General features: G+C 35.7%; 1 protein-coding gene across 1 annotated transcript; it reads left to right on the top strand.

The window, feature by feature from the left end:
• Window positions 1-403: 403 nt before the first annotated feature.
• On the top strand, window positions 404-8,208 carry LOC100783922 (calcium-dependent protein kinase 13). The gene is made up of 7 exons (XM_003529111.5): window positions 404-1,329; window positions 4,945-5,088; window positions 5,277-5,429; window positions 6,249-6,364; window positions 6,447-6,614; window positions 6,910-7,140; window positions 7,222-8,208. Exons 1-7 carry the CDS (start codon window positions 690-692, stop codon window positions 7,369-7,371), a joined length of 1,602 nt encoding a protein of 533 aa, XP_003529159.1. The 5' UTR covers window positions 404-689; the 3' UTR covers window positions 7,372-8,208.
• Window positions 8,209-17,007: the final 8,799 nt, after the last annotated feature.

Genomic DNA, 17,007 nt, shown 5'->3' with positions numbered 1-17,007 from the left:
CTATGATAATTCATAACTTATTTTCTCTTATAAAACAATTTACATTTTTGAATCACTGTAATTAAGAATTTTGACACTTTATTTCAGTCAACCATAATACTAATTTTGGACTGAAAGAAAATAGTTATATACCCTTAAAATATGGTAAAAGAAAAAGTAAGAATTTTTTAAATAAATATCATAATCTGAAAAAATTGTCCTCTATGTTCCAAATTCCAATTGGAGGATGGTGGTGAGTGCTTAAAGAGAAAAGAAAAATACTTTTGTAGTTGTATATTTAACTTTGGCATTCATTAAAAAAAGGTAATTTTTTTAATATAAGTATGATGCTTAGTTGCTAACCTCAACATATTTTTAATAAGTAAAAGTAAAACTTGGTTGAAAAGCAAAAAAGAAGGAATTTTATAAATCTAAATGGCAAATAGAGGAGGTTCCTGGCTCCTAAAAAACCGCATCCCCAGCCGTTACCGTACACCCACTTGGCCTCAGTCACTCACAGCTGCATTTCCACTTCTCCTTCTCCATCACCAGTCACCAGCTTCAACCTCACTCTTTTTTCTCTCAAAACCACGACACTCTTTCATCACCTCCTTTTTCTAGGGTTAGGGTTTCCGCATTATGATGTGAAACCCTAGCACGCCTCCAGCCTCTTACTATAAAACCTCTCCTCCGCCGCGATCTCTGCTCCCATGGGCAACTGCTGCAGATCCCCGGCCGCTGTGGCCCGCGAGGACGTCAAATCGAGCTTCTCCAACGCCGACCACGGCAAGCGCGGCGGAGGTGGCTCCGCCTCCGCCGCCGCCAAGCAGAAGGCCCCGATCACGGTGCTTGCCGGCGTGCCGAAAGAGAACATCGAGGACCGGTACCTCGTGGACCGCGAGCTCGGGCGCGGCGAGTTCGGCGTGACGTACCTCTGCATCGACCGCGACACGCGCGAGCTGCTCGCGTGTAAGAGCATCTCGAAGAGGAAGCTCCGGACAGCCGTGGACGTCGAGGACGTGCGCCGCGAGGTCGCCATCATGCGCCACCTGCCGGAGAGCCCGAGCATCGTGTCGCTCCGCGAGGCCTGTGAGGACGACAATGCCGTCCACCTCGTCATGGAGCTCTGCGAGGGCGGCGAACTCTTCGACCGGATCGTCGCCCGCGGGCACTACACCGAGCGCGCCGCCGCCGCCGTCACGCGGACGATCGTCGAGGTCGTGCAGCTCTGCCACAAGCACGGGGTCATCCACCGCGACCTCAAGCCGGAGAACTTCTTGTTCGCGAACAAGAAGGAGAATTCGCCGCTCAAGGCAATTGATTTTGGCCTCTCCATATTCTTCAAGCCAGGTACGCTGAATTTGGATTCGGTTTAGTGCATTGCGTGGATTCGGTTTGGAGTTTGGAGGTGTGACTTGTCTGCTGTTTGTAGTTGGATTTCTACTGTTGTTTGGAAGACTTGAAAAAAAATAAGATGAGAAAATGAATTAAGTTTCTCTGGTAAAATCAGCTTATGCATCTCAGCTTTGGTGAAGTTAAATGGGAGAGTTTCTAAAAAAGTTGCATAAGTCGATTTTAACTATGGAAAAAACTCAATTCATTTTACTTTCTTATTTTCTTCTTCTGCTATAAGTAAGTGAGAAATTTATCCAAACAGGGTTCAGCTTACTTGAAGTTGGTACAGTTAGGTTTTCTGCTGTCTACTCTACATTCCGCGTCTGCAACGTAAAAGGAGAAGTGGGAGGGTTGTTTTGTTGGTATGCTCACCATGAGACTTAAATTTCGTTGTTGTTTTAAAATGTTTATGAACGACATTTGTGTTAATGAGGGTGCCTTGAATTAGTGCCTGGTTGCTTATGATTGCTCTTACCTAGGTTGCATTCACTTAACAATGCAATTTTGATCGGAGGATGATAGGGTGCATACCACTAGAACGAACAAGTGGTTACACTGTTGTATGGGGTTGAAAAATTGAGGCTCGTCTTTGTTTTGGGTTTGTTGTGATATTGATTTGATTGATCAGAATGCTAAGCTTGGCAGTTGCTTTTTTTTTGTTAGATTGGATTAGACTATGGTTGTTTCTTTCCTAGTCCAATGTGTCAATCCTTTTATTTTCCCTTACCACTAAACAATATTGCCAAATGTGGCATGAAGTTAGACTTAATTGCAACTGTACTAGGGGTTGCCACACGTAATTTGGATCAGCAATAATTACTTTAGCATTAAATGGGTATTTTCCTGTGGCTGTTGTATGGTTCTGTACAAACAACAGGTAATGTTTTTGGTTCTGTTTTGATGGTTATTTTTAAGCATATTAAGGTTATTGGTAGTGGGTTTGGGCTTGAGCTTGTACTAGTAAGACTAGTACTTACCTAATTAGTAGTGTGTATGAGCATTAAATTATTGTATTAGGGAATTTAGGGTAACACATTGCATCCTATCAATAAAACTTAGTGCTATTAGTTAGTCCTCTCTCTCTTCCTTTCTCTCAATATGGTATTGGAGCAGTATCATTCTCTATCAGGAGGGCTTCTTTCTCGTGTGTTGAGTTCATCATCCTTGGTTGTACTTGTACATTCTCCCATCTGTTTCTAAGTCGGAATCTATTCTCGAGGAGGATATTGGCTGAATCTGTTCAGAAATCAAAGTATTCTCACTTATGGTGACTCACTTCTCGAGGAGGAACAATTGACAATGGTGGTTCACAATATGCCATCACTGGAGCTTGGGTGATTCACATCTGTTTGTGGTGTGTGTGTCTAGATTCATTGATAACTGATGGTTCTCTCAGTGATGTCTGGCTAAGATCTTAGATTACCCTGTTCTGGATAGTTGGTTTTCTGTTGACTGGAAGACTTCCTGTAGGTATTGTTGTGATGTGGCCATGGCAATATCCCAAAACCTGTCCATATGCCTGAACTCTGGAGCATGTGTACTTTTGGACATACTTAATTTTGCGGTGTCTGTGGCATGGTGGATGGATGGAGCTGCAATGGTGGGGGTGACTAGGACGGTGACAGGCCTAGTGTAAGTGCTGGCTATGGGCTGAAGACCTGGCAAGTTTTTTGGCTATATTAATTTCAGATTCAATTTTTCTTCCGGTTTTCTGCCTCAGATTTGGCTTTTCTTCTAGTTCTTGGGATATTTAGGTCTTATTAGGGTTTTGTGTTCAGCAGTGTTTGAGGAGGAAACTTGTCAATGCTGGTGTGTACTGGTTTCCTATTTTTGTTATGAAGATGGGCTTCTGTTCTTTGTTTTCATGTGTTGTTACTTGTATCAAGCTTAGTGCTTAGTTAGAAGTAGCTTGAGGGAAGTGCTTGAGCTTGTGCTAGTCGGATTGTTGCTTGACCTAGTTAGTCATATAAATAGAACATTAGGTTATTGTTTTAATGTAAGACATTACATCCTATCAATAATATTCAGTGTCATTATAGTTATCCTTTTGTCTCTTGCTTTCTCACCTTCCCTAACCATAAACCTGTTACTCTTAACAGTTATAAATTGTAAAAAGGCATGTAATATGAAATCCATTTGGCATATTTCTCACAAATTCTACATTAACTGTTTGTCAGTCCTTAAGAAACATTTTGTTTAGGCATTTAAGGATGCTGCTATCACAATTGGATACAAAGTACTGGATCATGTTGCAGTTCAGTTACTAAGGGGGTGTTTGATTTGATTTCTTGTTTTCATTTTTCAATATAATTACAATAAGACCAACTTATGTTCATTCTGATTCTCATTTTCAACATTTTAGAAGGAAATGCTGAAACAACCAAATATGAGTTGTTTGGTTTCAATTCTTAAAAATAAAAGAAAATTTATTTGGATACATTGCCTTTTTACTATCAGTTCTTAAAACTATTCTCAATACCTCAGTCTTAATAAATTAAGAGGAAACAAATGATTTCTTACCTTTATTCCAGAAACACTGAAAATAGGCACAGTTGTGTAAATAAAGATTTCATTAATTGCAGTTTTATAACGAAAACAACCTGTCTGTTCTGATTCTCGCTTTTCTCTGCAACAAGAAATTTCTCTTCCTATAAGAAGAGGTCCACACCATTCAATGCTTCCTTCATTTCCTTTTTTTCCAAAATAGAGGACTCTTAACTCTTTGTCCAACATTTACCTTCAGGGTTTTGTGTGAATACTATGGTGCCACAATGTAGCAGAGTACATTTTTAGAGCATTTCGCCAATGGTGATTGGCACAGGAATGTCGACAAATATGAATTTTCATAGTTCTGCACTTCTGCTTCCTATACTCATAATAGTAGGTTAGCCAGCAAAGATGAGGAGAGGACTTTTTCCTCTCCATATTTTCACATTTCCCAAAAAGAAGTGTGATTAACTTTTGGGGTTCACTAATTTGTGATTATGTTCTGTAATTTGTTTAAGTGTCTGTATGAAATTTATCTCTATTCTATAGATGTCTCCTTTAACATGTTACAATAAGATGTAAGAAAATAAATCGGTTTTTATGGCTTGTTTCTGAGCATTTTCTTTTTATCAGAAAATGTTAGTTTGTTAGTTTTGTTAGAAATGTCAGTTGGGGGGATTTGAACCCACGACCTCTCCCCCCTCCCTTTACCCTTCCCCAACCATTGAACCATTTCTGAGCAATTTTTTACAGGATTCAGCTCCTTTAAAGTGAATGGTACACTTTACAGAGTAAAGTGCAGCTTAATAATTGCTGAATGGAAAATCACAAAATTGTGATGAAATACATACATCGGTATTAAAAAATTATTAAAATATCAACAATTGATTTCCAGTAAATGGTTATAACTCCATTAATCTTAGATTGAGCATACACCATCCATTGTTGACAGTTTGCCATCTGCTGGAACATTTTGCTGTCTACTCATGTTTCACTTTCAAAATTATATTTCAATCTTTTTCATTGCTTACAGTATCTGACATATTTTCCATAATGTGTTGTGGGTAATATAAAAATTTCCAGGTGAGAGGTTCTCAGAAATTGTTGGAAGTCCATATTATATGGCTCCGGAAGTGCTCAAGCGGAATTATGGACCAGAAATAGATATATGGAGTGCAGGAGTAATTCTCTACATCTTATTGTGTGGAGTTCCCCCATTTTGGGCTGGTAATTGCATTCATAAATCATTATATTCTTACTAATGCTTTCTGGCAAGGTTTTAATCTGCCAATTTTTCTTTTCTTTATGTTCATGTATATCATGAGCTTTGTGCTTTTGAGCTTGGGTCTTGTTATTATTTCATCAGCTCATAGGAAGTCTTTTTATTTTCTTACCTCGATGTTGATTCTATGCAGAATCCGAGCAAGGAGTTGCACAGGCCATTCTTCGAGGGCTTATAGATTTCAAAAGGGAACCTTGGCCCAGTATTTCTGAAAGTGCTAAAAGCCTTGTTAGGCAAATGTTAGAACCTGACCCTAAGCTTCGATTAACTGCCAAACAAGTGCTTGGTATGTTTTTCTCCTTCCTTGTTCATTTCATGTACTCTGAAGAGGATTTTTAAAATCATAAAAATACTGAATACTATCTCCTTTTTGGTTTTATATTTTAATAATTGAACTACTTCTTTACTAAGGCAAGGCAGTAAGATTATGTGTGGACATATCATTCTATCACATTCACATTCTAATACATCTGAGTTAATATCAATTCAGTGTTTTATTCTTTTTCATCTCTCTTCCTTCCTCTATACCTAAATTCCCATAATTTCAATATGGTATTATATTTGTACAATCCTTCATGAACTGTCTTGTCACAACTCCACTGCCGAGGTTCCTAAAAATTTGAGCATTACTTTAATTTCATGATTCTTCCTTCAAATTAACTTTATCCTACTGTGTCAATCCTCTGGCATTTTTGTGCCCTTCTACTATGTTGTTCCTTCCAGCAAGTTCGGTCCTCATCGGGACGTGTTTTTCACTTCTCTGTCTTGGCCTGTGTTCAATTTACTGATGTGTTTCAAACAGTTCTTTGGCTGTCTTGTCCTCTGTCTGGCAATCCTTGATCGTGATTTTTATTCTTCCCATCTCCTTTGTTGGTTTGTTCTACCGTCATGACATATCTGGCATTTCTTAACTATCATCATTATGAATTCAGTGACATCCCTACCGTCATGACGTATCCACCATATTAGTTAATATCAATTAAATTTTATTATTTTTTATATCTAAAAAATATATATAAACATTATTGTTGTAGTTATGTTGATGACTTGTCTGAGCACATCTTGTTTTAATTCATGGTTCATCTTGTTTTTTCTTGTATTGCAGAGCATCCCTGGCTCCAAAATGCTAAGAAGGCTCCTAATGTTCCACTTGGAGATGTTGTCAAGTCAAGGCTTAAGCAATTTTCGATGATGAACAGATTCAAAAGAAAAGCCCTTAGGGTTAGTTCACTGCATCTCTGGTGATATCTTAAGCCATTGCTTTTACAGTATGTCAGAGCTAAGATTTTATATTTGTATACAGGTCATTGCTGATTTCTTATCCAATGAAGAAGTTGAAGACATCAAAGATATGTTCAAGAAGATGGATAATGATAATGATGGCATTGTTTCCATTGAAGAACTAAAAGCTGGATTCCGAAACTTTGGGTCTCTACTGGCTGACTCTGAAGTTCAGTTGCTTATTGAAGCTGTGAGTGTGGTTAACTTTCCCTTGTTCCTCTAAACTATTGCAACTAAACTCTAAAGTTGCTAGTGCAACATTTAATGCTGCCTGCCTGCCTCAAATTGGCTGACAAAAATTGATATGTTTATGAACACACAAATGTGAATTGAAATGCATGGTTTTTTTCTCATTGATGATTTTTCTTTTCCTTTCCTATACCCGGTTTTCATGTTTTAAACCATTATTTGAATGGTACGAAGTAAAATATTTTATCTTGAAATGGTTCTTGTTTTGTCTTTTAATCATTGCACTTTGACAACAGGTAGATAGTAATGGTAAGGGAACACTAGACTACGGGGAATTCGTTGCTGTTTCCCTTCATTTAAGAAGGATGGCTAATGACGATCATCTTCACAAGGCCTTCTCCTATTTTGACAAAGATGGGAATGGATATATTGAACCAGATGAGCTACGGAATGCTTTGATGGAAGATGGAGCAGATGACTGTACAGATGTAGCGAATGACATTTTCCTAGAAGTAGACACGGACAAGGTGTGAATATTCGAGAGATTTTTCTTTACATATAGGCTTGATTAGGGGATCTTACCCTCTAAAATTCTTGAACACTTGCAGGATGGACGTATCAGCTACGATGAATTTGTTGCTATGATGAAAACTGGAACAGATTGGAGAAAAGCATCAAGGCATTACTCACGTGGAAGATTCAATAGCTTGAGCTTAAAGTTGATGAAAGACGGTTCTTTAAACTTAGGAAATGAGTAGTTGTCTAAGTGTTTGCCTATATTCGATCTGTGTTTCCAAATAGTGTAATATTCCTCCTACAATATGGACTTGGCTTCTTTGTGATAATTATTTGGTTCCACTTTTAGATGGGTTGCTTTCCACTTGGTGCTGTGCGAGTCACGAAGGATTGGGTACGCCAATTATGCATGCGGTTTGTTACTTGTGTAAAACATGGTGCCTTGGAGCCAATGGTGTGACATGTATGATGATTCCACTCGTTTTAACCACTCCTGCCTTCTCTTCTGGTTTGACAATGTTGAAATCAAAACTGTTTAGTGCAGTCAGAATATGTTTATCAAAGTACGAATATCTTGTACTTCGAATTCAGCACTCCGTTTTGGTCATTCTATCCTACTGCCGGTTGTTTCCTCCAAGGTATACTCTGGGATGCTGACAACATCTATTATTTGTTTGTCTCAGCATGAGCCTGGAAGATATGCTGGTTCTGGCAGTGCCTGAGGTTGTTGTATTTGTGGGTGCACCGTGTCGGCAACTTACATGACTGTGTGTTAGGAAGTACATGTGGCAGTTTATTGTGTCATTAGACTTCCAATGTGAATGCAACTGCAACTGCAACTCCGTAGGATTAGGAAGGTTATTAAAAAATTTAAAGAAAAATGGTGGAAAGCATGTTTTACCAATGCAACACTTCGTTGCGTGTCATTGAATGGTTAGTGATTTAGGCTATCCTTGATTAGGAGTGGCTAGCTGGAACTGGCTTATCTAAAGATTTGACTCAGGTATTTGACCCATAGAAATGATATGATGTAATGGGCCTAAAAGATTTTAATTTTAATATCACAATATTGTTTTTCACATGCACAATTGAGTTTTTGCTTTTCCCATTTGCACATAGTTTTAAGCCCATCTTTCCAAGTCTTGGATAAATTTTTCAATAATTATGGAAAAAATATAATGAATTAAGAAACTAATACATTTTTTTACGAATTAATGTTAACTTATGTACCTAACATTTTAGAAACTTGGTTCATTTAGCTTCGTAAGGGCTAAAAGTTGATAATAAATTTAATAGAGAAGTTTAATTTATTTTATTTTTTACAGCTAGTTCTGGTAAATTTATCTAAACTCTGCTCACATGTTAATACTCAAGAATACCCTCTTAAAAATAATTTATTGTTTTATTCAATAAACTTTGGAAACTGACATTCTTCTATGTTAGATTAAGTTTTATTCATCGAGTCTTGTGATGTTGGAATTTGGAATCTCTGAATTCTATGTTGTATGTACTATTCAAACCTTCCTCTAGGAGGAGGTTGGGTGTCACCTTGGCACTTGAGGATCATGCTTTTCCTTGGTTGATGAGCGACTTTTGTGTTGGAATGCTATTAGCTAAACGTTCTTCACAAGCCTACACGAATGGAATTAACATATTGTTGATCTTCAAGAATATATGGTTCGTCTCCATTTTCCCAAGATCAACGATGATGGGAGTGCTACCTAATAGAGTTCAACACTTTAGTAAGAACAAGAATCTAAATATGAAAATATCGCAGTAGAATAGACACCTTATTTTGGGTGACTCTTATATATTGCATTCTCTCCGGTGTAGATGTGCCATGTTTGTGATGATTTATATTATTAAAAAAAACAAGCCCCCTAAAAACCTCTAGGGAAGCTACTACAAGCAGCATTTGCTCTTAACACTTTACAGATAAAAGTAGGAGCAACATTGAATGCATGAAATTGATTAGGCAAAGAATGATACATAATCATTTCGTTTCCCTGATTCCAACTAGGGATTACTTACACCATGTTTGTTTCTCCGCTCCCAGCCTTCAAACCAGCGTTCAAACAAAAGCAAGGGAGTAATTGCATCTCATAAAATGCTGCTTTAGAATGTGTGCCAATGGGATCCAGTGCCTACACAAACATGCTCTTAATTTTTTGGGTTATGCTATTATGAATCATGGGTGTATGGTCTAAGCTAGTTGTTTGGCCTGCTTGATCATTGTGAATTTGCCAATTCGTATTTAAAATTTGGGCCTTTTCTTCTTACAACAAAAGAAAATCATCTTGCACCCCCTTTTTATTTAAAATTTGGGTGATTCCATCCCGTGTAATTTTTTTTTCCAAACCACAAATATCATTAGATACAATTTTGTTTGAGTGGATAAGACCAGTATGACGGCAAAGCTTTGCCTCCAAGAATACTTAAAACTCGAATATGAGACATTTGATTAAGATGGAACAATCTCACACAAGTTTATTCAATTTTTATTTTCTTCAATTTTGAAGAACAAAATATGACTAATATGATTACTTTCCGTGATACACGTGTTATTACACTTTTTATACAGTGTAAGTTCATTCGATCTTTTCATCTTAATGGGATCTAAACTACTACACAAATTATTTGTAAACAATAAATTAACCATCAACCCAATAACCCTCTAAAATATTAATTAATTATATATAGTGGCAGCACGTGATAAGAAATATTCTTGTAAGTCAAATCGTTCCATTTCCAATTTTATTCCATTTTGAAGAACAAAATGTGACTAATATGATTGCTTTCCGCTGATGCACGTGTTTATTACACTATTTTTTATACACTGTAAGTTCGTTCTCTTCATCTTAATGGGATCTAAACTACCACACAAATTATGTGGAGTTCTAAAGTAAAACATCCTTTTATTGATCTCAATCAAACCATTTTGTGGCTCAAAGCATATCCTATTAAATTGTTGAATTAATCAATGACTTCGACTGGCAAAAGGCACCAAACCAAACAATTTGTGCAGGTGATTAACGCATACTAATCATTCCACGTCCGAAAAGCCACTTTTTGTGCTTTGCCAGCTTTTCAAAGGTTTTTCTAATCTAAGACTTTCAGCTCTAGTGGCATTAAAATTTTCATATGTAGTTTTTATCCAAATATAATTCTGTTGAATATAATTTTTTCGATAAAAAAGAATTTACTTTAAACACACGAAACACGGTTTTGGAAACTGTATTACCCCCACATAATTAAGTCTCTCACACGATATCTTTTGTCACATGAAGTACGAGCTTTTGAGAACATCTAAACGGAAAGCGACCAAAATTGGATATGAATTTGTAACGCTATTTTCAAACAACATTATTGGCCTCTCTCACAAAACACACTTTTTCTGAACTTTAACATACAATATAATCCTCATAATTCCACAGCACACCAAGATTTGTGAATTCCTATCGGCAACATAAAAATTTATATGCGCTTGTTGATTGATCAAGTGGCTTTTGATTTTTGAACAGAAAAATATTTGCTTTTATCCCAATTGAATATATACCAAGGACGTGACATGATTCACCATTCCAGGACTGCCACGAATGCAGGAAGTAATTAATTAGAATTAATTCAAGAGAGGAAGAATAAATTCAGTTTAATCTTGATATAGTGTAAAGTAATGAATATAAATTCAGTATAGATAGATTGATCAATTTAATTGGTAGGGAAAAGTGAAGATAAAAATTTATATTTTTTTAAAGTATCATATGTTTCTATATATAAAAAAAGACAAGAATATTTTCATCATTAGAATTATCATGTGCATTGCAGAGAATCTAAATTTAAGTAAAATTTTAAAAAGCATGAATAAACGGACAAATTGTTATAAATATAGTTGATACAGTTGGCCGATAAATCGATAATCATATTCTTTGATTATATAGCCCATTGTTCAATATGTAAATAACTTAATTTTTAATAGACAAAGATTATTAAAAAGTTGTTCTGATATACCAAAATAGTCATCCCACATCATAGCTTAGAAATTGAGACTAAAAGTAGTTACGTATTCACCTCGTTTAGTTCACCAAAGCCGTGAGACTTAAACCAACTAGTTAAAACACTGACAATATCTTTGATGCGGTAATCGTGACAAGTAGACTAGAGGTCAAACGTATGATATTTTTTCACCAGTATATAATTTGTTTAGTAATGTGAATTTTATATTAAAACAACCTAAATAAGCATTTAAAACAAAATGAATATGGACACACGCGAAGAAATATATGAAAACTATACCTGCCACCATAGATAAATTTGACACCACATAAAAAAATAATATTTTTTCCGTTCTACAATATATAATGTTTTAAAAAAATATTCTAAATATGTCATTTTATAAATTAAAATTACTTTAAATATTTTTTTCTAAGGATATTCTTAATAAATGCTTAGTAAGAATGGTGCATAAGAAAAATAAATAAATCATTAATTAAAAAGATAAAAGGATATTGAAAAATTACTTAATATTTTTTTGAAAATTCAATAAATTAATATACATTTCTTAATATTTATGAAAAATCTCAAATGTTATATAGAGAGAGTTGTTGGACAAATGGTCTCAATAACTTAAGAGAAGAAGTGAATTGAGTTTCAAAATTCTTCCACTAACAAACTTAAATCCCTTTTTAAATGATAGACTTAGAATGCAGAACGAAAAAAGAGACGAAGCAATCAATTTAACAATGTTCTTTTAAATGCCCAAGACAAAGTAAACTGTAGTAAAATAATTAAGATAGGAGAAGAGAGAAATGCAAACTTGATTTATACTCGTTCGGCCACTTCCCGTGCCTACGTTTCTCAAGCAACCCACTTGAGATTTTCACTAACTTTGTAAAAAATATTTTTTACAACTTCTGAACATCCAAGGAATCTCTTTCTCTTGTGTTCAGGAAACTTACAATTCAAGAGACAACCAGTCTCTTGATTACAACTTATTTTTTTAGATACACAGAAAAATTTCTCTCATTTAGAGTGAATAATGCAATTTGATGTTCTTAGATAAACTCTCAATAGATTTGCAAGTGTTTGCTCAAGAGTTGTTGATAGAGCATTTGACAATAAAATTCTCTTAGAATATATCTCTCTTGTTTTTTGAAATCAGACACACATCTATATAGGTCTTTCGTGCCTTTTCAAAATGGTTTGAAGAAATGTCTTTTCAAAAAGTTTTTTCTGAATTTTTTCACTGGTAATCGATTACGCAGTTATGGTTTGAAGGGTCATGACTTTTGAATTTAAATTTCAAGAGTTTCGTTGCTAGTAATTGATTACAAATTCAAAATTTAAATTCAAAACCTTTTTTAACAGTTATTTTTCAAGATTGTCTTCTGATAATCGATTAGACTGTCTGGTAATCGATTACCAGAGCCTTGAATGTCTTGAAAACACTTTGTTTTGAGACAAAACTTGATCTTGAGTTAATTTTGAAGCAAAATTTTATTTGTTGAAACAACCTTGTATTAATCTTAAAACAATATTTATCCTTTGAAATAACTTTGTTTGATTGTTCTCATGTATTCATGCATTCACAAGATTAATCTCCACTCAAAATTACAATGATGATTTTCCCGGTACGTTTTTTCTCGAAACTTGTTTGCCGGGCATGTAAGTCAGCAGGTTGTGAAAGTAGAGTTTTGAATGCAGTACTTTTATTGCTATAAATAATACTATTAGTTTAGAAATTTTGTATCTTACTAATTACTAAGTGACAGCAACTTGTTGAAAGTGGGGGAATTGTTTCTGCCCTACTATGCGCAGGTTCTTGCAAGATATTCCTTGCTAGGAGTATTAGTAGTTTAATATATCTAACTCTCAATATGTGATATGATTAGCATGTAATTATACTGCAGTAAAAAAACAGTAGGTAATTATACTTCTTAAATACTACTATATTTGTATATATTTGTTTTTTGGTGAATGACTATATTTGTATATATATTTGTGTATGTTGAAAAAATATTTATTACTCCTTGATTTCAAATGAAGTTAATTAATAGGTAGTTAATTCTTACCAGGAGTTGTTCATAAGTTGTGGATGGAATGCTATCGGTAGATCTCGATAGACTTTGCTATTGTTCTAGTGGGTTCAATCCAAAGTCATTTTTGGTTGAATTCGGGTTTAGGAAGGTCTATTGAGGAGAGTCACATTTGAAAAGTTATTTGGAGTGCAATTATTTTTACCATTTGGAAGAAGAGGAATAGCATTGTTTTCAATATGGATTCTGCAGAAAATATGTCTCTGGTACAGGAGGTTATGTTTTTGGTTTGGTCTTGGCTAATTTTGTTAACTCCTAATTTTAATTTTTTTCCTTTGTTCAATGGAGCAGTAATATTTCAGCATGTATGTCAAATTTTAATTTATTTTAATATGATGCAAGATTAGATAGGGAAGCAGAACCTGTAAGGTTTGCATCAAGTGCAGCATATGGTGATAATTTTGAGTCTCATATATAGGCAGATTACAAATTCATAAACAAATGCTTAGGGGGTTTGTTCATAGCAGTTGTGGGGTGGGGAAAGCATTTGGCCTTTCCAATCTTTTGATCCTGTTGGGTAGCGTAAGGGTTAGTAGGTATTTATGTTATGAATGGATATTAATAAATGTTAATCCTGTTGCTAACATTCGGAAATTGTATTATGTACTTTTTTATTAGGTACTTCTGTTACCAACTTAATGAAATATATTTTGCTATTTTTTATATAAAAAACATACCCGGAGTACTTAGAAGAAATTAACATTTTAAATCAATCTCAATATTTATTTTCATATATTAAACTTTCATATTTGAACAAAAAAACATTTGAGTACAACTTCTTTTCTAGAACACTATCTTATGTGAAAACATGAGAACATCTAGCAATTAGCAATCATCATATCAAGATTAAAAATAATTGAGATTATATTATTTAAAATTTAATATATCATCAAATTTCTACAAGATTAATCAAATAACAACAAATAATTATATAAAGATCTCAATTATCAATCCCTAAAATATTTTAATTAACCTATTATCATCATGATTCTCGTTGTCACCACCATGATTACTATCGCCACCACCATTATCAATTGTCATCATCGTTATTATCATGATCATCGTCGTCGTTGTCGTCAATACCACTGATGTCAATGGTCATGGTGGCTGTGATGGTGACAGTTGATAATAGTGATTATTACAATGATGATCATGATGGTGATACTGACAACAACGAAGGTCATGATGGCATGTAGTCACGGTTGGTGATGGTTGTGATGGTTGCAATAATTATGGTGACGACAACAACAGTAGTCATATTGATGGCAACAATAATCATGATGATGATAAGTTGATTGAGATATTTTACGAAGTAATAATTCAGATCTTTATAGATTTGTTTGGTTAATCTTTCAAAAATTTGATGACATATTAAATTTTAATTTGAAATTTTAAATATTTTAATATCAATGGTTTATTATTTTTAATCTTGATTGTTATTAGTTGTTGTCACATAAGATAGTGTTCTCATAAGAGTCATTTATTTTAAATTACACAGGTGTAACTATTATAGCGTTTAATTATTTTTTAATTGGATAATATTTTCTTAAAATTCTTCATTGGATTGAAGGTTCATTTCTCATATACCGCATATACTAAATTTCATATTCAACAACAACAACAACAACGCCTTATCCCACTAGGTGGGGTCGGCTACATGGATCAACTTCCGCCATAATGTTCTATCAAGTACCATACTTCTATCCAAATCATTAAGTTCGAGATCCTTTTTGATAACCTCTCTTATAGTCTTTTTGGGTCTTCCTATGCCTCGAATTGTTTGTCTTCTCTCCATCTGGTCTACTCTCCTCACTACAGAGTCTACCGGTCTTCTCTCTACATGCCCAAACCACCTAAGTCTATTTTCCACCATCTTCTCTACAATAGGCGCTACTTCAACCCTCTCTCTAATAGCTTCGTTTCTAATTTTATCCTGTCGAGTCTTACCAAACATTCACCGCAACATCCTCATCTCCATTACACCTACTTTATTCTCATGTTGGCTCTTGACCGCCCAACATTCTGTTCCGTACAAAATCGCCGGTCTTACCGCAGTCCGATAAAATTTTCCCTTTAGCTTGATCGGTACCTTTGCATCACATAACACCCCCGATGCTTTTCTCCATTTCATCCATCCTGCTTGAATGCGATGATTCACATCCCCTTCAATTTCCCCATCATCCTGTATTACAGACCCAAGATATTTAAACCGTGTGACTTGAGGGATAATATGGTCTCCTATTTTCACCTCTGAGTTAGAAACCCTCCTTCTTTTGTTGAACTTACATTCCATATACTCCGATTTGCTTCTGCTTAGGCGAAAGCCATGTGTTTCTAGAGCTCGTCTCCAAGTTTCCAACCTCTCATTCAACTCCTCCCTCGACTCTCCAAGGAGGACTATGTCATCTGCAAAAAGCATGCATCTCGGCGCTATCTCTTGGATTTGTTCCGTGAGGACATCCAGAATTAAGGTAAAAAGGTAGGGGCTAAGGGTTTACCCTTGATGCAAACCAATTGTGATGGGAAAATCGTCTGACTCTCCACCCTGTGTCCTAACACTAGTCGATACCCTATCATACATATCTTGGATAGCTCGAATATATGCAACCCTAACCCCTTTCTTCTCTAGAGCTTTCCACAAAATCTCTCTAGGCACTCTATCATACGCTTTCTCCAAGTCAATAAAAATCAAGTGCAAGTCTTGTTGGGCCATGCGATATTGCTCCATCACCCGCCGTAATAAATAAATCGCTTCCATGGTCGACCTTCCCGGCATGAAACCAAATTGATTCTCAGTAACTTGAGTCTCCTTTCTTAATCTCCGTTCGATCACTCTTTCCCATAATTTCATGGTATGACTCATGAGCTTGATTCCCCTATAATTTGCACAATTTTGTATATCCCCCTTGTTCTTATAGATTGGCACTAACGTGCTTCTCCTCCATTCCTCCGGCATGCGTTTTGACCTCATAATTTCATTAAAGAGTTCGGTGAGCCACTCAAGACCTCTATCTCCAAGAGTTTTCCACACTTCAATAGGTATGTTGTCTGGCCCCACCGCCTTACCGTTACTCATTCTTTTCAACGCTTCCTTTACTTCCTGTTTCTGAATCCGACGATAGTACTTATAGTTCCGGTCCTCTTCTCTTGTGTCTAGACTGCTAGAGTCATATCCATATCCATCATTAAATAAGTTGTGGAAATACGCCTTCCACCTTTTCTTGATATCTTTTTCATGCACTAAGACTTTGCCTTCTTCATCCTTAACACACTTTACTTGATCCAAATCTCTAGTCTTCCTCTCTCTACCCTTAGCAAGCCTATATATAGATCTTTCTCCGTCCCTGGTTCCTAGAGCTTGGTATAGTCCGTCAAAAGCTTGGGCTCTTGCCTCACTCACCGCCTTTTTGGTTTCATTTCTAGCTATCTTATACTTATCCCAAGTTTCAGAATTTCTACACCTAGACCACTCCTTGAAACACTCCTTTTTTACTCTAACTTTGCTCTGAACATTTTCATTCCACCACCACGATTCTTTACCCCTAGGTCCAAAACCTCTAGATTCACCCAACGTCTCTTTAGCCACTTTAATAATCTCTTGGGACATCTTGTTCCACATATCATTTGCACTTCCTTGTGATTGTCCACATCATCCCTCCCATATCTTTTGTTGGAAGATTCCTTGTTTCTCACCCTTCAAGTGCCACCATTTGATCCTTGGTGCTACCATAGGACTTCTTCTCTTTGTTCTATCTCTAATTCTTACATCCATAACCAAAACTCTAT

Source organism: Glycine max, chromosome 7 (genome assembly GCF_000004515.6).
Source record: "Glycine max cultivar Williams 82 chromosome 7, Glycine_max_v4.0, whole genome shotgun sequence".
NCBI lineage: Eukaryota > Viridiplantae > Streptophyta > Magnoliopsida > Fabales > Fabaceae > Glycine > Glycine max.
The sequence above is the reverse complement of the archived record's forward strand: the minus strand, read 5'-3'. Positions and strand labels throughout refer to the sequence as shown.

Coding starts and splice junctions, on each gene's coding strand:
- LOC100783922 (XM_003529111.5), top strand. CDS start 690: ATGGGCAACTGCTGCAGATCCCCGGCCGCTGTGGCCCGCGAGGACGTC. Junction 5,089..5,276: donor AGTTCCCCCATTTTGGGCTG/GTAATTGCATTC, acceptor GATTCTATGCAG/AATCCGAGCAAGGAGTTGCA. Junction 7,141..7,221: donor TAGAAGTAGACACGGACAAG/GTGTGAATATTC, acceptor GAACACTTGCAG/GATGGACGTATCAGCTACGA.